Source organism: Hypomesus transpacificus, chromosome 17, assembly GCF_021917145.1.
Source record: "Hypomesus transpacificus isolate Combined female chromosome 17, fHypTra1, whole genome shotgun sequence".
NCBI classification, from domain to species: domain Eukaryota; kingdom Metazoa; phylum Chordata; class Actinopteri; order Osmeriformes; family Osmeridae; genus Hypomesus; species Hypomesus transpacificus.
Window position 1 is genome coordinate 1,056,944 of NC_061076.1, and position 26,115 is coordinate 1,083,058.

Sequence of the window (26,115 nt, forward strand, 5' to 3'; positions counted from 1 at the left end):
AAGCTGTGCAGCTCTGTGGAGCAGATCAGGGTCCTAGTGCCCCAGAGGTTCCCCAACCTGCTGTGTCACACACGCATACGACACAACCCACACGTGTCCCGGTACACTCACACGCCACTGCGCACTGCACACGCCTGTCCTATGTCCTGTATTGTATGTTACATGACATGTACGGTCTGTTTCGTGTCATAGGGACACACAAGTCCCAGTACACATGTGTTCTGCACGTGTGCGGTAAACATCGGATGTGCATATCTTAGAAGTATTGCATGGATCAATTGTATTTGAAGTCTCTCTCTCTTTCTTTCTCTGTCTTTCTCTCTCTCTCTTTAGAGAGGAATGGGCGTGGTTACAGAGCCACGTTCTGTCTACAGCCAATGGGAGTGTGCTTGGTGGTCCAGGGGGCGGGGATGAGGGCCTGATTGACAGCTGTGTCCTGGGGGACTTTGTGAGGCACCTAAGAACAGCAGTGACCCTCCTCCTCACCAAGCTCAACATCCCCCTCTACAGGGTAAACACAGTCACAGCCCTGGAGCACTTGCAGGCACTTCAGCTTTCATCTACAGTGTGGAGAAAGATTTAAATAATAACAACTTGATTATTCAATCTCTTGGTTTTTATTTAGTCTTTGATCTAAACTCTACTGTACTGTATTACTGCCTCTCTCTCGCTCCCTCCCTCTATTTCTCTCCCATTCCTCCCTCCCTCGCTCGCCCCCTCTCTGTCTGCAGGCCTATCAGTATGGTGTGTACACCAGGGAGCTGCTCCAGATGGGAGAGCAGATGTCCATGATCCTGCTGCTGCCCCCCAGCGAAGACTTCAGTTCTAACTACTGGCCACTAGTGGGCACCAAAGAGCCAGGTCTCACTCTGCCTCTGCAGATATTTGAGCTGGGTAAGTACTGATATCATTGTGTGTCTGTGTGTTTGTGCGCCTGCTGCTGTTTTTTATATACCCTTTCATGATAACGTCCCTCCCTTTTGAATCATCTTCCTATTTTCCCATAGTGCACTTCTGGACATACAAACGTGACTTCCTGTCGCAGTACTGCCAGGCCTGGGTGCGTCTGGACCTGGACACGCTTCTCTCCCAGCAGGCTTTGCGGGAAGCTCTGGACCCCAAGGAGGTGCTGGAGGCCAAGGAGCGTCTCACCCACATCACACAGCTGGCACAGGTGAGTGGATCAGACACAGCTGGCCTCCTCCCTCTCTCCTCCCTCCCCTCTCTAACACCCTCCTCCTCCCTCCCCTCTCTAACACACCCTCCTTACTCCCTCTCTCCTCCCTCCCTCTCTAACACACCCTCCTCCCTCTCTCCTCCCTCCCCTCTCTAACACCCTCCTCCTCCCTCTCTCCTCCCTCCCCTCTCTAACACACCCTCCTCCTCCCTCTCTCCTCCCTCCCCTCTCTAACACACCCTCCTCCCTCTCTCCTCCCACCCCTCTCTAACACCCTCCTCCCTCTCTCCTCCCTCCCCTCTCTAACACACCCTCCTTACTCCCTCTCTCCTCCCTCCCTCTCTAACACACCCTCCTCCCTCTCTCCTCCCTCCCCTCTCTAACACCCTCCTCCTCCCTCTCTCCTCCCTCCCCTCTCTAACACACCCTCCTCCTCCCTCTCTCCTCCCTCCCCTCTCTAACACACCCTCCTCCCTCTCTCCTCCCTCCCCTCTCTAACACCCTCCTCCCTCTCTCCTCCCTCCCCTCTCTAACACCCTCCTCCTCCCTCTCTCCTCCCTCCCCTCTCTAACACACCCTCCTCCTCCCTCTCTCCTCCCTCCCCTCTCTAACACACCCTCCTCCTCCCTCTCTCCTCCCTCCCCTCTCTAACACACCCTCCTCCTCCCTCTCTCCTTCCTCCCTCTCTAACACCCTCCTCCTCCCTCTCTCCTCCCTCCCCTCTCTAACCCTAACCCTCCTCCCTCTCTCCTCCCTCCCTCTCTAACACACCCTCCTCCTCCCTCTCTCCTCCCTCCCCTCTCTAACACACCCTCCTCCTCTCTCCTGTCTCTAGGGTCTGGATGCAGTATGGCGGGGCTCTCGCTGGATCATGGACGTGTTGCAGTGTGTGCGCTCCAGGAAGTGGGTGGGGGCGGTGCCCCTGGGCCTGGTCATGGGGGGTGACCCCCCCCCTCGACCAGACACGGCCGAGGAGGAGAGCCTCACCTGCAGAAAGTGGCCCTTCCACCCATACCCCCAAAAGACCCCCACAGGTAACTAGCAATCAGTCAGTCTGAGTCTGTCCATCCATCTATGTATCTATCAAACCATGATGCATGAATGAAAGCCCCAGATGAGCAGCGGAGTGGGTTCAGTCTGTCTGAATGAGGTATTTCCCCCTGCCTTCCTCCAGAGAGTGTTTGTGCGGCGACCGTGGACATCACCAGTCTCCCTGTTCCACCTGCTCTCCTGGTCGCCCCCGACAACCCCGCCAGTCAGCTGGTGGGCATGGCTAAGGGCGGCTACCCCGTGGACATCAACGCCCAATCACGCCTCGACTACAGCACCGCGGTCGAACCAGGGATAGAATTGGCTGATGACCTCATCACGTCCGTGATTGACGTAGCGGCAACGGTGGGCCAATCCGAGGAGTCCTCGGCCCTGCCGGAAAGCTATTGCGGAGAAATGAGCTGCCCTAATGTGTTTGTGGCCGAGCCAGTACAAGTGCTGGCGGACATCTTCCCCACGTTGAGTCTGATAGAAGAAGAGACCGTACTGGAGACAGGACCAGGGGAGCTGCTGGGGAACGGACAAGGGAAGGAGGAGGAACAGGGAACTGGACCCTGGGTGGGGGAGGAACAGGGAACCGGACCCTGGGTGGGGGAACAGGGAACTGGACCCTGGGTCGGGGAACAGGGACCTGGACCCTGGGTGGGGGAACAGGGAACTGGACACTGGGTGGGGGAACAGGGACCTGGACCCTGGGTGGGGGAACAGGGAACTGGACACTGGGTGGGGGAACAGGGACCTGGACCCTGGGTCGGGGAACAGGGACCTGGACCCTGGGTGGGGGAACAGGGACCTGGACCCTGGGTCGGGGAACAGGGACCTGGACCCTGGGTGGGGGAACAGGGACCTGGACCCTGGGTGGAGGAGGAACAGGGAACTGGACCCTGGGTGGAGGAGGAACAGGGAACTGGACCTGGTTCTGGGGCGAGGGAGGGATGGGATCATTTAGCAGTTGGTACCAGCAGCATGTTCTTCAGCCTGGGGACTCCAGCCCTGGGGACGAACAGAGCGCTGAGTCTCCTTGTATCTCCTCCCCTCTGCGACAACATCTTGAGCACAGCTTGTAAACCAAACCTCACTTCAACAGACATTTTAGCTTGTCCGAAGACAACAGGGGTCATAGGGTGGCCTGCAGGTGAACCTCTAAGTGTTGAGAGTGTCACATCTTTACCCAACAGAGTCTTGGGTCTGGCTGAGGATGCTGCAGTACCACACGTGTCCATGGGAGGGGGCAGTCTGCCAGCGAGGAGCAAGGTGGAGTGGGTCTGCTCCTTTCACAAGCCATCCTGATGTGTTGAATCAGGTCAGAGTTTTAACTGGGGCAGGAAGGAAGCTCTCCAGGAACAGGGTGGGAGGTTTATGCTATGCCTGTATACTGTATGTCCGTGTAAAGTTTGTTCGACATGTATGTATATTGTATTTCAAGTTCCTGAAAAGCTAATGTTATAGATGTGTCTTGTATGTCAAGTTACTTTATGTCACGGGATGCATACAAAGCTGAATAAATTATTCAAATAATGTGCAGCTTTGTAGACAGAGCATTATTCTGATAATGTGCAGCTTTGAAAACAGATCATTATTCTGATAATGTGCAGCTTTGAAAACAGATCATTATTCTGATAATGTGCAGCTTTGAAAACAGATCATTATTCTGATAATGTGCAGCTTTGTAAACAGATCATTATTCTTATGTGTAGCTTTGTAAACAGATCAATATTCTGATAATGTGTAGCTTTGTAAACAGATCATTATTCTATCCAAAGTTTATACAATTTAGATGACTATATCACATTTGCCATAACATATTAGACTTTTTTCAGAATGTAAAAGATCGAAACCCAAGCAAAGCAGCTGCAAGTGTCTCATTCTTCACAAACTTATTTTAACCAAAAGAGCTGGGCTTCACTATCCTGGCTCTGCCCTCCTACGTACTTCCGCTCAATTTGGATTTTGCTTCTGTACTCCGTCTGGGAATGAGGTACGTAAGTCAGATGTGTCAGGTTCAGTGGCGGATCTAAGGGGTGGCAAGGGGTGGCAGCTGCCACCCCAATAAAAAATACTGCTACCCCAATTTCTTCTTTTTATTTTTTCTTTATGCATTTAGCAGACGCTTTTATCCAAAGCGACTTCCAAAAGAGAGCTTTACAAAAGTGCTTAGGTCTCTGATCATAACAACGAGATACCCCCAAACATTGCGGGTAACCCAAACATGAAGCATACATTGTGAAAAAACAGTCCCAAAGGGAAAAACCATAAGAGCATGTAGTGAAACAAGTTACAATTAAACAACATGAACCTCAATCTTCCCATGGAAAAATATTATTTGTACATTACAGAACATTTCAATAATTTATATTAATGTTACTGTTTAATTTAACCGACAACGTTCTAGCCTAATCATTTACCATAGGGACTACTGTACCCCCCTACTCTGGGTTTGATTCGCCTCCAGGAGGCCACCCAACAATTTCCTTCAGGTTAATTTCAGTCAGGTTAACTTTCTACCTGTCCAATCAGTGAACAGAGGGAGTGGCTGAGAACGATGACGTTGATGTCGTGAGCTAGTTTGTGTTGTAGTTCCGTAATGGCGGCGGAGAAAGATGCGAGCGGAGCCATTCGGTCCGTTGTGGCAACGCTGCTGAATATCCATAAGCTAAAGCCAGAGCAAGAACAAGTTTTGTTGGTGCCCATGATGTTGTGGCCCTCCTCCCCACGGGGTTCGGAAACAGTTTGATTTTCCAGCTAGTGGTGAAAAAATTGGCTAAGGCGAACGCTGGCGATTGGTTATGGCAGATCAGAGTGGCTCTAGGCAGATCCAATAGTTTAGAACTTCAACAGAGTACCCGCCTACAAGGCAGTAAACACTTGTCAATGGAGCGATCCCAGACCCTCTGTACAAATGAAATGTAGGAGAGTCTGGTTAGGACCAGGCTACTCTATGTCCAGGCGAGAGGTGTCTGGTTAGGACCAGGCTAGGGATTGACCACCAAACGTAACACTTTTGCACAGATTTGTCAAAATTCAAATCCAGGATTGATGAGTAAAGCCATGCGTGAGTTTTTGGTGTTTATTTACTATTTAAATTAGACTGCTGAAGCCACATTGACAGCACCGACTTAACGGTTATTTCTTCCTAATAATACGAGCAATCCCATTATACAAGTCCAACCAACTACATAGGCAAAAATATTGAATATTTTGTATACTACTGTAAACACTAGGAGAATGACAGAAACCATGATCGTTAATAAACCATATATGACTAAATAAATGATGGAAAAGACAGACGAAATGAGCCAAACGAGCAATCCGTACAGTCCATGGAAGACCTTCCAGACGCACCAGAAGGGGAGAGACACCAGGACCCACAGCAGCTCGGAGAAACCGCCAGTCCTGTGACCCTACAATGGATTTGATAACTGGATTTAATTACTTAACAAATTATACACCATTTCTGGACTACACTCAAGATTTAACAACCAACTTCAGTTTGAATATTAAGAAAATATTATTACCCTGGCTTGATGTGTATGTGTGTCATAGAAGCATATTGTATTTGAATATTGTAAAGACTATAGATGTATCTTTGTGTATTCTACAGATAGGGAAAGAGAATGCATGCCTGTTGTTCCAGATCTGCGGGACAGAAGTCCGGCTCCAGCTGAGATCCCTGCACTACTGGGTTTTCTGCAGCCGCAGTATCAAGTACTAAGTATGTAAGTACTTTAACTGTAGAAAGAGAATTTTCGTCATTATGTGTTATTCTAAATGTACATTATTTCATCCCAGTTGACCGCTGATGTCGGTACAGTCACGTATACTTGTAGTAACATGCTACTTACGGAGGAAAGTTGTTGCTATGATTATCAGCAGCGCCTGCGGCCATGTCACAGTGTCCCATGACTTAATTCTTTGAATTGGAGAATACTGAGAACAAAATCAATATAGTTATACTCCAATAAAGCATATGTTTTTTGTAGTTATCAACACCATCAGCAGAATGCATCGAAGTTTAAAGTTTGGAGATTAGAGCCACTATGCAGCCGCCTTGTGTTCATACTGTGAAATCACCTTAGAGAGCGCTGACTTCTTGTAAGCTTCGGCGATGTTAGCAAGGCGGTAGTTCTTAATGACGTCTTCGTTTCTGGGGAAGACTTGTCGACACTCTGGACATTGGTAGTCCTGTAAGCGCCTCATGCCAGTAATGCAGGACAGGCAATAGCTGTGTCCACATGGGTATTGGTGAGGCTCGGTAAGAGTTGACAAGCAGATGACACACGTCAATTCCCCTTCAATAATATCCATCGTAAGAGTATGTGTACTAACTGTCGTGCACACTGGCACGCTCGTAGTTGACAAAATGAAACCAAAAGTAAGGTGATGTGTCTCAACAGTCTCAAGTACTACGGTGTTCATTTTAGGACATCCTCAGACTCAAACGAAAAGGCGTCAAGTCTCAGACCAAACGGCTTTAGTCTCAGAAAAACCTCTGTCATTCTCAGACAAAACGTCCTCAAAGTAAACGCCGTCAGAAAAACATCTTTCATTCTCAGACCAAACGCTCTCAAACCAAACGCCATCGTTCTCAGACAAAACGCTCTCAAACCAAACGCCGTCGTTCTCAGACAAAACGCTCTCATACCAAACGCCATCGTTCTCAGACAAAACGCTCTCATACCAAACGCCATCGTTCTCAGACAAAACGCTCTCAAACCAAACGCCATCGTTCTCAGACAAAACGCCCTCAAACTAAACTTTGTGTGCAAAATGAATGGGAGTCTATGGAGCTAAACGGCTAAATGTGTCTCTTTCGCCTGATTGTCGTTGATAAATCTCAGATTTGATTATAGTTTTTGCATGTTCAACATGGATTACACGTCAAAAGTTGAATAAACGAGTACTTAAGTCCTTTCGATTTCTTACGGGGTAAGTCGTTGTTGCCCATAACACACTAGCATTCTGCTAACGAATGTTGATTGGTTAGTGAAGGACTGACTACGACCAGAGATCCCGCTTGATGGCATCCGAAGCAGAACCAGAATGTCAGAGCATTAGCACCATTAGCAACAACATTAGCAAGCCAAAACTCTTTCTAGCATTTGTATTGACAGGGAGAGCCTAACCTGTCAGCTGTGTTGTCGATGCCTCGAGAGTAAAGTGGAAGTAACCAGAGCTTGGTGTCAAGCAGTTGCTCTGGTCGTACGATGTGTATGAGTCAATGCCATTTTCAAAGGCTTTTTAGAACAGAAAGGCGACTTTTAATTTTTTTTTAACACCCAGTGGTGTGGGTTTCTTTGCCTCCCCTTTCGATTTCAGAATTCAAATTTCTAGACAAAAAATCATATCCTGAGAAAAGTGGATTTTGAGGGGTATAGCTCCATAGACCTCCATTCATTCTGCACTCGACCGTTAGCGCCCTCATATGGAACTTGAGTGGAACTGCAACCAGTTCAGAACCCGGAAGTTTCCCGAGAGTGGGAGTTCTCTCTTTATTAGACATTCTCTGTTATTACCCTGCTGCTTAACAAAAAACGGAGCTAACGGAAGTAACTAGATTTGTCACTTGTCGCTAGACTTTTGGCGACACTGATAGGTCTGGTGCAGAGCCATAGAATAAGAGAGTTGTGACACTTCCATAGACTCCCAATGTTCTTTTTCCATGGCTCTGGTCTGTTGATGATAGCTTGTAATAGAAACACGTCACGTTTTGGTGAATAAGGTGTAAATGAGTCACTTTAACTGACCTTAAAAATAAATTAAAAAATGTTATTCTGCATGTCAGCGAGGCTTATGCATGTTTGTTTTACTTACGAAATACTGCTGATACACACAAAAAAGAGGAAAAAACTAAGATGAATAGAAATGATACACTGAGACAGCGGCCCGGTCGCGTGCGCTCGGTATCACTGTGACATCACGGTCTGTCTGCATCTCTGCTGCGCCAAGCAAAAACGGACCGGAGACCAAAAGAAGGAAAGACACGGATAAAAATAGCTCAACACCGAATTTTCTTCACGATTGAAAATTATAGATGTGTGGATTAGACTTGTAGTTACACTAGAAATTCGTCCTTAATACACTTTCTAACGTAGTGTCGACTGTTTGCATTTGTCCGGGAGGATGGCGTCATTGGAATGTGCTGCGTCGAGTTCTGGTGAGGACAAATTACATTCAGGCGACATTCTGTCTGAGTTGTACAGAGATTATATATTTTTAAATCTACCTGCTTTAAATTACAGTTGATTTTAAAGTATCCTTATCTATTTCTAAAATAAAAACACGTATGATATAGCCTACAGTTTTCAACAGAAGTCAGGGTCACTAGTGTTGTAGTGCAGACTGACAGTTTCTCCATGCCACCCCTCACCATGTGTCACTGACATTGTTTCAGAGGACAAAAGAGCAATCCTTGTGGGTCCATGTTTGTGTATCACGAAAGATAATCACGCGTGGGCACATCACACCACAAGGCAGGACAGGCATGAAGTTAGTATAGTTACTTACTAAAGGTGCATATAGTTTGAAGTTAGTATAGTTACTTACTAAAGGTACCTTACTAAAGGATCCCTGTACATGACGTCCCAGCAGGTGAAGCACCAGACGGGCCCGGACGACCAGCTGTGGAACCCAGCGTTGGTGATCCGTGTCCTGGGAAGTCATGTCCTACGAAGCCCCTCCCTGGAGGTCCCTGTCTGAAGGACTCTGGCAGTCAGCAGGTCTGTCCGGGGGACCTGAGGGTGGTGCTGGTGGGGAAGACCGGCTCAGGTAGGAGCTCCACTGGAAACACCATCCTTGGTCGGGAAGCATTCCAGGTGGACTCCTCCCCCTGCTCCGTGACCTCGCGCTGTGATAGGCTGACTGTCTCCGTTTGTGGGAGGAGCGTGTCTGTGGTCGACACACCAGGGTTCTTTAACACCCGCCTCTCCTCCCGGGAGGTGGCGTGCGAGGTGGGCCGCAGTGTGCTCCTGTCCTCCCCAGGCCCCCACGCCCTGCTGCTCACCCTCCGGCCTGGCAGGTTCACCCCGGAGGAGAGAGAAGCCCTGGACTGGGTCCGGGCCGTGTTGGGACCTGCAGCCTCCAGGTACACCATGGTTCTGTTCACCTGGGGCGACCAGGTGGGGGAAAAGAGCGTGGAGGACTACCTGAGGGCGAGCGAGGAACTCAGGGAGTTTGTGAGCGGTTGCCAGGGAGGATATCACGTGCTTGACAACAGCAGGAGAGCAGAAACAGATGTCTCTCAGGTGGCCCAGCTGCTGGAGAAGATTGACAAGATGGTGGAGGGCAACGGCGGAGGGTGCTACACCTGCCACATGTACCAGGAGGCAGAGAGAGCTATCGGGGAGGCACAGGAGAGGATTCTGGGAGGAGAACGGCAGGCGGGTCTGGGGGAGGAAGAGGAGGCCGTCGTCAGGGAGGGTAGGATCCTAGAGATGTCAACATTAAAGCTCCTGGGAAGCGAAACCCAGGGCAAGAGGGAGGAGGAGGAGAAGGGGAGCAAGAGGGAGGAGGAAGAGAAGAGAAGGAAAGCAGAAAAGCTTTTTTGGTGTGAGCTGGTGACTGCTCTGGGGAAGGGGGCGGCGGAGGGCGCGGGGGTGACAGAGAAGGGGAAAGGGAAGGGGAAGGCCTTGAAGAAGGTGAAGGTGGTGGAGAGGGCGGCGGCTTTGGCCACTTCACCGCTGTCAATCACCTCAGCTGCCAAGGTGGTGAGCGGGGCGGTGAGAGAGGGCAGCAAAGTGCTGTACAAACACCGCAAGACCCTGCTCCACTGACGAGGGGGCTGTTACCTGGTCCTTCCGTGTGCTTGGACATCGGGGGGACAGGGGACCGAAGGGCAACATGCTGTTAGGGTATGATGTGAAGTGCTTGTTTTCACTCACTAACTCAGATATCTGGTATTTAAAGTTAAATTCGTTTTGAAAATGCTTGATTTCAAAGTGAACAGTAAACAGTAAATTGTGCTAATTATACAATATATACTGTTTAAGTTCAGCACATTGTCAAGAATCAGAAGTGAACATTTCTAACTGTATTTCAGTGGTTAGTGTGTCACGGAACATCCAACAGTGCAACAGTAAATTGATCTTAACTACAGTAGGACATGATTCACCTACACTTCATTTGTCCCATTGTTTCCTAAATGTACATTAGGGTGCCCTGAGCTCGATTGATTGTTAGTTAGCTGGCATGCGATCAAAGACAAGTAAAGCATCAAGTGTTGACCTAAAGGTGTGTTGGTGTGTACACAAGTGCGAGTGTGTGTGTGCGCTCAGCAAACTGTAGTGAATGACTGGTATTAAAAACCAGCCATACGCACAGTTATCACGTGGAGAGCCAGGCTGACAAACAAAGGGAGGTTTATTGATACAACTTGCATATTCATACATGACCACTTGTGCTATTAAATATGCTGACCTTAAGATATTACATGAAAACATTCTATAAAACCAAATAACATACATCTTCGTGATGCCACTCTGATTTCCTTAATAAAAGGTCCAATAGCTTTAGTTTCCTCTGTGTCATCACATGAACTTCCAAGCCCCAATTCACTCCGCAAACTAATTCAGAACTTACTGAACAGGGATGAATATCAGAGGTTTTGCAGAGAGAGGTTGAAGGCAGGTCTGAAAAGGGTTCACAGTAGCCAGATGGCAAAAAAAGAGTGAAACATTAGCCCACAGATACAAAACCGATATCATTTTTATTTATATCATGACTTAAAAAAGCATACTTGTCATGAAAGTGAGAAATTTAAAAATACCAATTGCATTTGACAATCAAGTAGAAAACTCTACATCAAGACAAAGGAGAAGAAAACAACAAACAGATTCTTTACAACTCAGATCTGACAAAACATTCAACACGCATGAACCAAGACCTAATGACAAAGTCCTTTGGTCAGTTCTCTCACAGGAGAAGCACACATTGACAGACTTAACCCACACTTTGGCATGCACACAAAGACACACACTGTACCGTTCTAAGACAAGTAACCCTTTGGGTCGTACATGTTGCTCAGCGAGTCCTCCAGGTGGTGTGGATGAAAGGGGCTGGAGTAGGAAGGACCGTCAGGAGGGGAACAGAGGCTGCAGAGGGTGGAGGCTAGAAGGACTGTCAGGAGGGGAACAGAGGCTGCAGAGGGTGGAGGCTAGAAGGACTGTCAGGAGGGGAACAGAGGCTGCAGAGGGTGGAGGCTAGAAGGACTGTCAGGAGGGGAACAGAGGCTGCAGAGGGTGGAGGCTAGAAGGACTGTCAGGAGGGGAACAGAGGCTGCAGAGGGTGGAGGCTGGAAGGACTGTCAGGAGGGGAACAGAGGCTGCAGAGGCTGGAAGGGGCTCACACTGGCATGGGCAGGCCCATGCTCTTGCTTCCTCTGAGCACTGAAGAGAAAGAAGAAGAAGTCATCCAGGGTCAGTACCGTCAACTGACAAGGACAAAGTGATCAGAAATGTAAATTAAAATAAGTAAGTAAAATATAATGATACAAAATATCCATCCTCTACCCCCTTCTTCCCCCCTCTTCCTCACCCCTGGTGAAGTAGAGATAGAAGAAGTCGCAGTAAAAGATGGTCTGCACCACACCGGACACCACGGCGATCTGGTCAAAGAAGCCCTCTGTGTGGTAGCGCCACACCCAGTTGGCCAGGTAGAGCAGGCGGTACAGACCCAGGAAGAACAGGTAGTGGGTGGTGATAGACTCCGCCTCTCCGGTGTTGGTGATCATGAACAGCTGTGGCAAGATGGCCACCGACTCCAGGTAGATGGAGAAGGTCCACAAGATCTGGGCATAGACAGATGTTCATACATGGTGAAGAGGAGGAGGAGGAGGGTCTCTCTATATGAAAATATAACATCTTTGTGAGTGAGAAACTGTGAAGTGTCAACTGACTGTAATGCCATTCCATTTAATTCTGAAATCTCATTTCTAATCAAGATTCTATTCTAATCTAGATTCTATTCTGTTTTATTCAGTTCCTTTAGAGAAGTGAAGGCATAGTTTGGACAGGTCTATCTTTACCTACAGTAGCAAAGGAGTAGCCTAAAAAGTATTTCACTGCAGTCTACCCTATTGTAGTCTATTGCATTCATTTGACTACTGTATTATACTATAGTCTGCTATAGACACGTGTGTGTACGGTACCTCTAATGGAGCAAAAGCGTAGTTCTCCAGGAAGGACAGACCAGCCACAGGAACCAACAGGAACTCAACGCGGAACGAGTCGTTCTCTGAGTCAAAGGTGTTTCTGAAGCGGACGTAGATCAGATACACTGTGGCGTAGGCTAGCCCCAGGAACACCACCTGCACCACGGAGAGAGAGAGAGAGAGGGCCAGACGGGTTTGAACCTGCAATCTCTTGATCTGGAGTCAAAAGCTCTAACCACTGAGCTCCTGTGCCCATCCCCCTGAGATAACGCTCTGAGAGGTCGAAGGTCATCTCACCTTCATGACTGTATTGTAGGCGGAGATGAAGGTGGTGACCAGGTCCAGGTACCTGGTTGTAAACACCAGAGCAAACAGCACCTGGGACTTTCCCGAGATCCCTGCGGAGAAACACGCTGCCAGTCAGGTTCATATCCTACTTTCACTGCCACCGGATCGGTTTGTTCGACACCAGTTACCAGCGGTTTGTTTGAACCACTTCCATATCAAATACATGGGTTCTACAAAACTTACTGTACATGTATAATGCAGACATCTTTATCCAAAGCACTTCAATAGCAAACAGTCTGACGTTTAAACACATTTTGGAGGTATAGGCCAACCGATTTGAGGGAATACAATTTTGCATGAAAATATTTCAACTAACGAGTCGTTGGTGTCACTTTCAGAGGAGACCTGTCCGTGAAATGCTACAACAACACTGCCACGTTACAAGGCTCAAGCGTCAAGGCCTGCGTTGTGTTTTACAATGTTTGTCACGATGGTAACAACTACCATTACGATTCAGAAGTTCCTGTATAGGCCTACTTTGTGAAAGTTAGTTGCCAGGCTTTGCAGCATACATGTGCATATTTTTTTAGACTGCAGGGCAGGCATGCCTGTAGAGAGCAAAGTAACAAAGAATGTTAAACCAGTTGGTAAACGAACTACTTAGCATGCTATTTAATGTCCACATCCAAAGTATCTATTAATGCCAGTGGCTGTTCCCATGTTAGTGAAATTAATCATCTTAAGTAAACGAGCTAGTTTAGCGCAAGAGAACTACTTTAACAAAGCGTGGCGATGACGAATCAAAAGGTTAAAATTAGTAAATCATTCGGTTCCAGATACAGTAACTCTGGACTAAAACTGTCCAAAAGCAGCTTACTTTGTTCAACTTACCTGCACACGATCGGGATCTCCATATCTTTGTAAACAGAATAATAATAGCAACAAGATGCGACACGTCACCAGCTAGACGAAAAATGTTCATGTTTAGGCTACTGGTTCAAAATCAAAACGTTGGAGATAAGTGTTTACAAAAGAGCAGAATAAATTCTCAGTTTGCAAGTAAAAAAACCTAGGGACTCCGACTCTTCAGGTCAAGTTAGCCTACCTAAAGGCTACGATTGCTAAAACGATTTAAAAATATAAAAACCAGTAGAATAGCTATTTATCTCGTTTGTCCGGTAAAAATAACATGCATTCCTATAGTCCACAATTTCTTCACAGGACTTTACTATCTGTTATCCCGTCTGTAACGTCATGAAAAAGTTGAAGCCGGTGACGTGGCTGACAGTTCGAACAGGATGCGCATACCCTGGTCGCCTGTGGAGGCGGAGATTCAGTAGGCTTGTCGATGAAGAGGCAGTGAAGAGGGCGGTGTCTCTCTCAGCCACAGCGGAAGTACTTTTAGCTCACTAAACATTTATGATCAGCAGAGGGCGCCATACTGCAAACAATGAGGAGGGCAGTTAGAACTAGCCTCTACCAGTTGTTTTTAATTTATTTTATATAGAAGTTGTAGCATTCCATTATTATGTTTGAAGTTTTTTAAGTGATTTCAAAAGTTGACTTTCCTAATTAAGTGGTGTACAGAGTACAGCGTGTATTTACCTTAAGCATGACAATATGTTCTGACTGTTCTCATATTCTGACAACAGCTATCAGGTCCAGATGTGAAAAAAAGAAACGTTTATATTTTTTTTGAAAATATTTGTAAACTTTTTGAAGGTGTTATTTCAAAACTTTCCCTAAAACATTTTTTTTCAACCTTTCGAAAATATTTTTTCAACTTGATGACAGCTATCAAAATATGTGACCTCTACCACTACCCAAGGAAAGTGCCAGATGCCTGAAATCTACTGTGGTTCCTGTGGTTACTCATACTAGTCCCTTCAATATACAGTAAGAATGATTTGATGCTGGGATATACAGAACAGAAATGACAGGGAGGAAGAGCCAGAAAAGGAAGAATGTGATGTCACATCCTGATAGGATGCAGAGCAAGAGCCTTCAGTACACATGGGTTTGTGATGTCACATCCTGAAGGCTGATTTTATTATCATTCTGACGACAACCTTTTGTATGTGTAGCTATAGTGTTTTTTTTGTATGTAACCTACTATTAGAAGTACAATTTCTTTAAATAAAGTATGGAAGATTTATATTAACTTTGTATGGTGCCACTCTGTTGTGTTGTGATTGGTAGGTCTATTTATCTTTTTAAATAAACTAGAATTAAGACACTGTGGTGCTAGTAATTAAAGTAGATACGGGTAGTGGAGAAAAGTAATACATTTATGCTGTTCAGATGTGGTGTGTGTGTACGTATTCATGCCGCCCCTGCATGAATCAGGGACCCTCTTGGGAGACCCCAGTTAAAGTGTGGCCACGCCGCTGGTGAGAAGACGGCAGGCTTTTCCATCACCTTGTTTTTCCTGTTTTCCTCATCACCTGCTTCCTCTCACCTCTTTATGATTCAACATCCCTCTATCTTTATCTGTTGTTCCCTTCCTCCACCCCCCCATTCCCTCCTTCAATCCTCTTATATATATGAATCATCATCTTAACCAAACAACGTCTCTCTCCTCCTCTGTCTCTCTCTTCCTCTGTCTCTCTCTTCCTCTGTCTCTCTCTTCCTCTGTCTCTCTCTTCCTCTGTCTCTCTCCTCTTCCTCTGTCTCTCTCCTCTTCCTCTGTCTCTCTCTTCCTCTGTCTCTCTCCTCTTCCTCTGTCTCTCTCCTCTTCCTCTGTCTCTCTCTTCCTCTGTCTCTCTCCTCCTCCTCTGTCTCTCTCCTCCTTCTTTTCATTTCCTGGCTATCACGTAACGTAAGCTAGTCTACAAAGCTACCATGGCGCAGGACAGAAGTATGGAAGCAAATCGATGACATCATGTTTTGAATTTTAAAAGGCATTGAACACATAATATAGAAATATATAGAAACATTTGAGACGAAAACATTTGAGACGAAACATTTGAGACGAAATGCAATCGAACCATCTCACTTCTCCGAGAAGGGTCCAACTGCAGACCTCTCTCCTCAGGCCCCTCTCATCCAGGTGTAGCTGCAGACAGTCATACATGCAGACATGCAGGTCAGTCATACATGCAGACATGCAGGTCAGTCATACATGCAGACATGCAGGTCAGTCATACATGCAGACATGCAGGCAGTCAGACATGCAGACATGCAGGTCAGTCATACATGCAGACATGCAGGTCAGTCATACATGCAGACATGCAGGTCAGTCATACATGCAGACATGCAGGTCAGTCATACATGCAGACATGCAGGTCAGTCATACATGCAGACATGCAGGTCAGTCATACATGCAGACATGCAGGTCAGTCATACATGCAGACATGCAGGTCAGTCATACATGCAGACATGCAGGTCAGTCATACATGCAGACATGCAGGTCAGTCATGCAATCACAGGCTGGGGTCTGAGGAGAGAGGTCTGATCTGAAGCAATACCTCGGGATCCCGGATGTTGCAATCTGAATTTGTCAGATCAAATTTTTCGGAAGTTTCTAAAAAAGTTAAATTGTGTTTTGTGAAAAAAGTTTGAGGTTGAAACAATATTAGTTTTGTTTTGATACATACATATCATTGTCTTGTGCCAGTTAGCTATCATTATGACAAATGGTTAAAACAATACACTGTATTCACTAAAAAACATTCCCTCAGTGCTGGCAGGCCACCCTTTTTCCTGTATTTCACAGTGACAAAGTTGGCAAACATAAGCGTGACACTAAAACAGGTAGTAGTAATGGCTACTTTTTACTAGGTACATGTACATGTCAGAGCCCACACTTCTATACTTTAACTTGAGGGGAAAAGTGAAGTCAATACTTCAACTTTTACTTTTTAAACATGAGTATCTGTACTTCTACTTGAGTGAAGGATGTGTGTACTTTTAGCATCTTTGGTGTCAGTGTCTGTTCGTGTATGGCAGTGTGTATGTGTGATTATAATTTTGATATTGGACAGCAATTATATGAAGCCCAGTAGAACCAAAACAGAAAAGACACACAAACTCACACACAGACAGATACACACACACGCACACGCACACGCACACACACACACACACACACACACACACACACACACACACACACACACACACACACACACACAAACACACACACAAACACACAGACAGACAGACAGACAGACAGACAGACAGACAGACAGACAGAAAGAGACTATTTGAAGTCCATGAACGGGTTGGTCAGTTTGACCTGTATCATAATAAAGATGCCAAAAGGTTATGGGAAGTAATCTTAAAACCCGGCCTGATTACAGGCTATTAATACACACACAGGTGCAGAGGAGCCACAGCCTGAACACACAGGATCCTACAGGGCCTGTCTGCCTGTCTGCCTGTCTGTCTGCCTGTCTGTCTGCCTGTCTGCCTGTCTGTCTGTCTGTCTGTCTGTCTGTCTGTCTGTCTGTCTGCCTGTCTGCCTGTCTGCCTGTCTGCCTCTCTGCCTGTCTGCCTGTCTGTGTGTGTGTGTGTGTGTGTGTGTGTGTGTGTGTGTGTGAGAGAGTCTATCCATGTGTCAATCATGTGCCACGAGGAGACACCAGAGCAGCCAGAGACCCTCCATGAGGAGACACCAGAGCTAGGTTCAGATGAGTTACACACCAGTCCAGTGTTCCACTCTGTTACATGTCAGTCTGCCCCCCCGGCTAAGAGTTCCCTTATCTCAGCCTTCGGCATTTGTATGTATTTACATGAATTAAAATCATTTATCTATAGAGTATTGTTTCTCCGAGTCTTCACAGACAGAGTGCAACAGTCCATGCACACACACATACTTGTGGTCACACAAATATAAATAGCCAGATATCTTGATCGGTTTTAGTAATGCTCTTCTGTTCCTCCCCCTCCTCCCACCCGCCTCCCCATCCTCCCCCCCTCCTCCCTCCCTCCCTCCCTCCCTCCCTCCTCCCCATCCTCTCCCTCTTCCTCCACCTCCTCCTCCTCCTCCTCCCCCTCCTCCCTCTCCTCAGGTTGTCATGAGTGCAGACATGTCCTCCCACCCTCCTATTCAGCTGGGCAGAGAGCTCTCCTCTGCTGTCGAACTCAGACTGGAAGACGGAGGGAGAGTATGGCAGGGGAAGGTTTCCATAGTAACGACTAAATCTCCAGCTTCATGATTTAGTCGCAGTATCACGTCGGGGAACGCTGGTCACTTCACCAGTCTCTGGTTTGTTTACACGTCATCATTTAGTCGTGATATTGCTGTAAAATATTTAAGAAACTTGTGCAGAGATAGTTTGTGTAACTGGCTGTTTAGAGAAACATTGACACTTTCGACTGTTAGGTAGTGATCTAATGGTCTAAAGTTTTATCTGAAAACATCTTAATTTTATTCTGGAGTAAACATGTTTATGTATCAATAACATCAGACAGCAACTTTGGAGACCACTACACAGTGGTTGATCTTACTGTATTAAAGGAATAGAAAAAAACGATATTAGGCCAGGGGTGTGCTTTGTGTGTGTGTGTGTGTTTCTGTGTATGAGAGTGTGTGTGTGTTTCTGTGTATGAGAGTGTGTGTGTGTTTCTGTGTGTGTGTGTGTGTGTGTGTGTGTATGAGTGTGTGAGTGTGTGTGTGTGCTGAGAGACTAACAGCCCCTGACAGAGAGGCTGACTGCATACATGCAGATAAGAGGTTGGAGAGCATCCTGGTGTGACTGTGTGTTTGACAGTGTGTGTGTGTGTGTAAGACTGTGTGTGTGTGACTGTGTGTGCCTGTGTGACTGTGTGTGCCTGTGTGTGGCTGTGTGTGTGTGCCTGTGTGTGTGTGTGTGTGTGGCTGTGTGTGGGTTTTTTACTGGGGCATTCTATCCCTGTCGTGATGCTCACAGTTATGTGCTAAATAAGAGTCTGAGGCTGCCGTTGGTGATGTTGATATGGTTAGAGCCTGATCATCTGTACTGTTGAATTAACATAGTCATAACTTTGTATTAATGAAGTTCTCTCACCACCTTCTCTAACTTTCTTCATCCATCTCTCTCATCTCCTCATCTCAATAAAAGAGTATAGAAGAACAATGAAAGTTCTTTGTCTCAATTGTCTCCATCTCCTCTTCCTCATCTCCTCTTCCTCACCTACCACTCCTCATCTGCTAATTTCCCCCTTATTTCCTCTCCTCTGTCAATTAATTCCACTCCTCTCTTTTCTATGACTTAACCTCATCCTTCTTTCCTTTGTATCTCTGCATAGATAGATAGATAGATAAATAGATAGATAGATAGGTTTAATCGAGGTCCTTATTGAATGTGAACTGCCACATTGCTTGTCTTTCTCCACCTACACATGTAGAGAAGATACAGGCAGAGGGAGAGGACATAATCAAACTGACAGGCCTCTCTCCTCTTCCCCCTCCCTCCCTCCCTCCCTCCCCTCCTCCCTCTCTCCCTCCTTCTCTCCATCTCGAACCCACACTCTCCGCACCAGCTCAGATTGACACAGCAGTTCCAAAGCGCGGAGGAGAGAGACGCGAGGCTGGGGGATTACAGCGCGCAGCAGTCAGCCTGGAGCTTGCAGGAGGACAACAAGGATTACAAAGAAGGAACAAACTGTAGAGGAGAAACGTAAACGTACGAGCGAAGACAAGGAGTCGTCAGAAACACGGGAAGCAGGAAGTGGAGGCAGAGGAGCTCAGGAGTTCCCTGGTTCCTCCCGGAGGCCCATTAGGTGGAGGGCGCTGGCTGACCACCTGGACAGGTGATGGTGCCGTCCTTCTGAGAGGAACTGCCTGGCTCACTGAGACTCACGGCTGCTGACCTGCGGGACGCTCTCAGCACTGAACCACTTGTTTTCAAGGTGAGTTGCTCCTGGTCGACCCTCTATGTGATCCTGGAGAAGACTACTGGCCGGTGACAGGCTTGACCTTGGTTCAAACTCAGGTGAGCAGTTTAACTGAAATGGAGCTCCCGTGAAAGATGGTTAATGATGACGTCATAAGGATGTCTTGAAATAGTCTGTAAAGAGTTTGGAGATGTGCTGCGTTCTGTCAGAGCGTAGGTTAGGACAGTAGAGGTGAGGAGAAGAGGAGAGGGGAGGGGGAGGAGAGGAAGGGGGAGAGGACAAGTGGGGGAAAGGGGAGGGGTAAAGAGAGGAGAGAAGAGGATAGAAGAGAAGGCCTTTTCTAATGACTAAACCACGTTAATATCCTAGAAGCATGCAAAGTATGTCAACATCCCAGGGTTCGATGTATACAGTATCAGCAATCCAGGGTTCTAGAACCTTCCTAACCCTGTCCTGGCACTAACCTTGTCCTGGAGCTAACCCTGCTGTGGGCAGTCTGGATCAGGACCAGTACAGCAGGATAAAGGGTCAGTTCTACAGATGATGTTTACCGCTAGCTCTTATTTAGACTGTCATGGAGCTGGACCAATGTGATGCACTCGGCCCTGTTACAGGGCTGGTGGCACAGTGACTGATCGGTGCCCACTTAGATCAGCTGACCCGAACCCCAATTGGATTTCTTTTTTCTTTCTTTCTTTCTTTCTTTCTTTCTTTCTTTCTTTCTTTCTTTCTTTCTTTCTTTCTTTCTTTCTGTCTTTCTGTCTTTCTGTCTTTCTTTGTAACTGTCACATCTATTTCTTAATGTCTCCCTTTCTTGCCATCTCTCTCAATCACTTTTCATACACATTCTCTCTCTCTCTCTTTTTCTCTCTCTTTTTCTCTCTCTTATCTCTCTCTCTCTCTCTCTCTCTCTCTCTCTCTCTCTCTCTCTCTCTCTCTCTCTCTCTCTCTCTCTCTCTGTCTCTCTCTCTCAACTGATAACCAGGCCCTAGAAAAGGGGACAGAGCCCTCCAGGATGAAAACGCAGTCTTGAGAGAGTGAGACCTGGAGAGAGACATTTCTCCAGAGGATTTTAGAACGTTCTTAGAATTTGTGACGCAACTACACTTGATGTAGGTCGCTCCGTGTCTTAAGTGGACATAAAACATAAAGACTCATTTGTTGAGAAGTTCTGAGTTAATGTAATGGACTGACTGAGTAAGGAGTGAGCAGAGTGGTTGTCATCACTGCTTTGTAGACTTGTATGGATAATATGAGATTGTCCGAATAATTCCAAATAATAACCATGACAATTATCTCATTTAACCAAGATTGAAAATCCTCACATCTCATTTTTTCCTCAACAAAAGACAGATAAGATCAACTAATATTTTTGTAAGCGACGATTTCAAACAGACCGGGTGAATCACGGTTTAGAAAGGCTTTTTATCACTCAATTATCTGTTGGTGATTTAATCGGAACATCACAAACCTTGTGCCTGTAAGAAGGCTTTAAATAACACATCACAACATCTTTTAGTCTCCTCTCACAAGAACAACTTTATTAGCAGTGAATTTTCCAGACAAAACATTGTCTCTACACAGGTATAGATATAGATACAACAGATAATACAGGGAGAAAACGATGACAGTAATCTGCGTCAGCTCATCCGTTAATAACACCAGTGCACTGGCTGTCTACACCCAATCAACACCTTGGTCACCTCCCACAAACACAACTTTATTAGCAGTTGTTTTTCCAGACACAACCGTTGTTTGGTTTTCTTCTCCATTATTTAGACAGAATTATGAATGATTCCAGTTCGATCACACTTGGCCTTAGAGAACCCTGTGTTTGTATTCAGCATCACCCGAGCCCCCTAACTCATACATCTTCAACAGCTGTACTGTATAGGAAGTGATAACCAGAGATCAGTTCCTTACGTGTTTGAGGACACACAGCCTGTCCACATCCTAATCCCACTCTGCAGTATCCCCCCTCTCCTCCCATCTCCCATCCCTCCTCTCTCCTTCCGTCTGAGATTAGCATGCGTGACCTTTGAGTGAGGCTGTGGGATTTAAGAGACATAGCCCTCCAGACCTGTCATATCACTGTGAGAGACCAGAGATTAGGAGAATAATAATCTGCAATTTATGGGATTAGGAGTTATTACAATACACTCAAGAGATGCCGTAAAGAAAATGTATAATTTTAAAACATGTACAGACAAATATGGGAGACGCATGAATATGTGCACATGCATGTATAAACATGGACACTGACACACACGGGAGTACATACACTTACATACACACAAACACCCACAAACACACAGTCCTGGGGGATTAAGTGTGTCACTGTTGTGTAACAAAGGTTCATCAGATTCTTTGTGCAGACATTCTTTAGTCAGAACCTGTTCTATAAACACAGGATTACATGGTCTCTCTCTCTCTCTCTCTCTCTCTCTCTCTCTCTCTCTCTCTCTCTCTCTCTCTCTCTCTCTCTCTCTCTCTCTCTCTCTCTCTCATTGTCTCACTGCTGCTCTATGGGAGGCCGCCTGGTTTATTCCAGCCTGGTTATTGCAGCCTGGTTTATTCCAGCCTGGTTTATTCCAGCCTGGTTATTGCAGCCTGGTTATTGCAGCCTGGTTTGTTCCTGCTGGTTAAAAAAACTGACTGTGAAATATTCCTAGTTTAGTTTGGTGGCAAAGGTGACTATGTGAGAGTCGTGGTGAGACGCTCTCTCAAGACCCTGTTACATCTCTACCACAGCCCCCCTCTCCTGCTCTCAGTCTTACTCATTCCCTCTGCTCTCCCTCTCCCTTACATCACACACACTCTCACCTCCACAACGCTCAGCAACAGGAGGTGGGTTCCTATGGAAACCACTCTGCTTTAGTTACCGACGTTCCGTGGCTAACCTGAGAGTCTCCTGAAACTGATGATGATGATGGCTGTCTTCATCATGCTGGTTAGGTCTTCAGCACTCCAGCCTCCTGCTGTGTCGGGACCTTGGGGCAGTCATGAACAGGCTGTGAACTGGGACACTGGTGAGGAGGGGGAGGGGGACGGTCACATGACAGCCATTAGGAATGAGTAAGGCAAGAACCACATGCTTTACTTTGGACTGGTACTGTACTGTAACAGGTGTAACTATGGCAACTGCAACCTCGCTGATTGCAGTGAGATTGCAATCACTTTTTAAAAGTTTCATCCAGGGAGAAAAGACAGGAAGTCACAAAGCATGTGACCTTTTCTCTCCTCCAATAAGAACCTCCCATGCAATTGATAGGGCTGTTAGAAAGGTTAAGGATTAATAAATATATATACAGTGCCCTCCAAAAGTATTGGAACAGTGAGGCCAATTCCTTTATTTTTGCTGTAGACTGAAAACATTTGGGCTTGACATCAAACGATGAATGTGAAACCAGAGATCAACGTTTCAGCTTTTATTTCCAGGTATTTACATCAGGATCTGATGCACAAATTAGAAAATATCACCTTTTTGTTCGAACCCACCCATTTGTCACGTGAGCAAAAGTATTGGAACATGTGACTGACAGGTGTGTTTTGTTGCCCAGGTGTGTCCTATTACATACGTTATTCAATCAATAAATACCACTGAATGTCTACACTCAGGTTCAGATTGGGTAAGATAGGTTTTGTCTATGCAGACTGTATTCAGAGGTGAAAACAACATGAAAACCAGAGCGCTGTCTTTGGGTGAAAAACAAGCAATTGTGAGTCTTAGAGAAGATGGAAAATCAATCAGAGCCATTGCAGAAACATTGGCCATAGCCAGTACAACCATTTGGAATGTCCTGAAGAAGAAGAAAACTACTGGTGTACTAAGTAACAGACGTCGAACAGGTAGACCAAGGAAAACATCAGCAGTTGATGACAGAAACATTGTGAGAGCTGTAAAGAAAGACCCTAAAACAACTGTTAGTGAGATCAGCAACAACCTCCAGATGGCAGGAGTGAAGGTATCACTATCTACTGTTCGCAGAAGACTTCATGAACAAAAGTACAAGGGCTACACCAGAAGATGCAAACCACTCATTAGCAAGAAGAATAGGAAGGCCAGGCTGGAATTTGCCAAAAAGTACAGAGATGAACCTCAAAAATTCTGGGACAAAGTTTTATGGACTGATGAGACAAAGATTAACTTTTACCAAAGTGATGGAAAGGCTAAAGTTTGGAGAAAGAAAGGAACTGCTCATGATCCCAAACACACAAGCTCATCTGTGAAACACGGTGGAGGTAATGTCATGGCTTGGGCTTGCATGGCTTCTTCTGGGACGGGCTCATTAATCTTCATTGAGGATGTAACACATGATGGCAGCAGCAAAATGAACTCGGAAGTCTACAGAAACATTTTGTCTGCCAATTTAAGGAAAGATGCAACCAAACTGATTGGCAGAGCCTTCATCATGCAGCAAGATAACGACCCAAAACACACTGCCAAAACAACAAAGGAGTTCATCAGGGGCAAGAAATGGAAGGTATTAGACTGGCCAAGTCAATCTCCAGACTTAAACCCTATAGAGCATGCATTTTACCTGCTTAAGAGGAGACTGAAGGGAGGAACCCCACAAAACAAACAACAACTGAAAGAGGCTGCAGTGAAAGCCTGGGAAAGCATCAAAAAGGAAGAATGCAAAAGTTTGGTGACGTCAATGGGTCACAGACTTGCTGCAGTTATTGAAAGCAAAGGATTTGCAACTAAATATTAAGTCTTATTCACTTAAATATGTTTTAAGTATATCTGTTCCAATACTTTTGATCACATGACAAATGGGTGGATTCAAACAAAATGTGATATTTTCTTAGTTGTGCATCAGATCCTGATGTAAATACCTGGAAATAAAAGCTGAAACGTTGATCTCTGGTCTCACGTTCATTATTTGATGTCAAGCCCAAATGTTTTCAGTCTACAGCAAAAATAAAGGAATTCGCCTCACTGTTCCAATACTTTTGGAGGGCACTGTATATATATTTAAATATATATATCTCCATAAAAAGGAGAGAGATGATGAACATCTGGAAGGACATAAATGAAGTAAAAGAGAGGGATGGAAGGAGACACCATGTGTATGTTGATGACTCTGCTCCAGAGGATGGTGGAGATCTTCAGTGGAGATCTTCAGTGGAGATCTTCAGTGGAGACTTCAGTGGAGATCTTCAGTGGAGATCTTCAGTGGAGACTTCAGTGGAGACTTCAGTGGAGACTTCAGTGGAGATCTTCAGTGGAGACTTCAGTGGAGATCTTCAGTGGAGATCTTCAGTGGAGACTTCAGTGGAGATCTTCAGTGGAGACTTCAGTGGAGACTTCAGTGGAGACTTCAGTGGAGATCTTCAGTGGAGACTTCAGTGGAGACTTCAGTGGAGATCTTCAGTGGAGACTTCAGTGGAGATCTTCAGTGGAGACTTCAGTGGAGACTTCAGTGGAGACTTCAGTGGAGACTTCAGTGGAGATCTTCAGTGGAGATCTTCAGTGGAGATCTTCAGTGACAAACATGGTGTCTGTAGTGGAGACTACAGACGTGACTGATCATGGCTACGAAGGAAGCCACGGTATACGGTTGACTGATGAGGACAACAATAGTGACGATGCTGTAGAATATGAGACTAAGCTAAATGCCAGAGCTGGTAAATCTGTTCACTATCTGATTGTTGACTGACTAGCTGTTGTAAAGGTTCAGACATTCGACCGCGGTTTGACTTGAACTCTTGTTGCTCACCACTGTCGTCATCATCAAGATTTTATTATTTATGTTCAATAAGATGTAAGCTGGGGAGATGTTGTAAACCAAATTACTATTACTATCTTGGTCTTGGAGGGCTAAATTATTTGGACCAGCGGTATTTTGGTGCAGGGATTATGAGAGGGGTTTTACTTAATATTTGGAGGATTCAGTAATCCTGTAGCATGTTGGGGAGGTTGTGTGATCAACAGGACATTCAGGGGATCATCATGGGACCAGGTTGCGTTGTGCGTCTGTGTTTCTGGGTCTTAATTTGAACGAGTGAATCAGTCCGTGTTTCCAGTTCTATTGATGATGTCACCTAGGGAGGTCATGAGAGGGGGAGGAACCCAGAGTCCTGATGACTAAACTGTCATCATCTTACCTCCCTATAAAGACTATGTAGTAACACACATATGGACACACACATACTATGCACACATCTGACACCCCCACCTCCCAGCCCCCACTTAATGATACGAATACAGCCTCATCTCTTCCTCTCTTTTTCTCTCTCTTTTTCTTTCTTTCTTTCTTTCTTTCTTTCTTTCTTTCTTTCTTTCTCTTTCTCTCTCTTTCTCTCTCTCTCTCTCTCTCTCTCTCTCTCTCTCTCTCTCTCTCTCTCTCTCTCTCTCTCTCTCTCCTCTCTCTCTCTCTCTCTTCTCTCTCTCTCTCTCTCTCTCTCTCTCTCTCTCTCTCTCTCTCTCTCTCTCTCTCTCTCTCTCTCTCTCTCTCTCTCTCTCTCTCTCTCTCTCTGTCTGTCGTGATTCCTGTAGTTGATGCTGTTTGTGGGCACGTTGACTGTTGTCATGCCGATACCTAATCTTTGGGAGTAGACCACTTTCCGGGGCGGAGTCCGGACTTCCACCCAATCACAGACCTGCTGCTGACCACCTGATGATAGTGCTGCC

At 46.1% G+C, this 26,115-nt stretch overlaps 3 protein-coding genes and 1 long non-coding RNA gene across 5 annotated transcripts; 2 read left to right on the forward strand and 2 right to left on the reverse strand.

The window, feature by feature from the left end:
• Positions 1–6: 6 nt before the first annotated feature.
• Positions 7–3,423, forward strand: LOC124479418. The gene is made up of 7 exons (XM_047038161.1): positions 7–101; positions 334–511; positions 732–894; positions 1,008–1,174; positions 2,013–2,211; positions 2,352–3,250; positions 3,406–3,423. The coding sequence occupies exons 3-7, from the start codon at positions 771–773 to the stop codon at positions 3,421–3,423; spliced, it is 1,407 nt and encodes a 468-aa protein (XP_046894117.1). The 5' UTR covers positions 7–101; positions 334–511; positions 732–770.
• A 2,430-nt stretch (positions 3,424–5,853) lies between these two features.
• LOC124479551 lies at positions 5,854–6,855 on the reverse strand. Its single transcript, XR_006957444.1, has 3 exons — positions 6,299–6,855; positions 6,070–6,154; positions 5,854–5,956 (listed from the first exon to the last, which is right to left on the reverse strand). It is a non-coding gene; the product is annotated as an uncharacterized LOC124479551 (long non-coding RNA).
• An 834-nt stretch (positions 6,856–7,689) lies between these two features.
• Positions 7,690–10,446, forward strand: LOC124479549 (GTPase IMAP family member 9-like). 2 transcript variants are annotated; one of them, XM_047038327.1, is made up of 2 exons: positions 7,690–8,381; positions 8,813–10,446. In XM_047038327.1, the coding sequence occupies exons 1-2, from the start codon at positions 8,348–8,350 to the stop codon at positions 9,994–9,996; spliced, it is 1,218 nt and encodes a 405-aa protein (XP_046894283.1). In that variant the 5' UTR covers positions 7,690–8,347; the 3' UTR covers positions 9,997–10,446. The 2 variants fall into 2 exon arrangements, with proteins under 2 accessions (XP_046894283.1, XP_046894284.1); XM_047038328.1 differs by having other exon boundaries at positions 8,816–10,446.
• Positions 10,447–10,909: 463 nt separating this feature from the next.
• Positions 10,910–13,973, reverse strand: kdelr3 (KDEL endoplasmic reticulum protein retention receptor 3). Its single transcript, XM_047038329.1, has 5 exons — positions 13,551–13,973; positions 12,669–12,769; positions 12,369–12,527; positions 11,756–12,008; positions 10,910–11,607 (listed from the first exon to the last, which is right to left on the reverse strand). The coding sequence occupies exons 1-5, from the start codon at positions 13,639–13,641 to the stop codon at positions 11,564–11,566; spliced, it is 648 nt and encodes a 215-aa protein (XP_046894285.1). The 5' UTR covers positions 13,642–13,973; the 3' UTR covers positions 10,910–11,563.
• Positions 13,974–26,115: the final 12,142 nt, after the last annotated feature.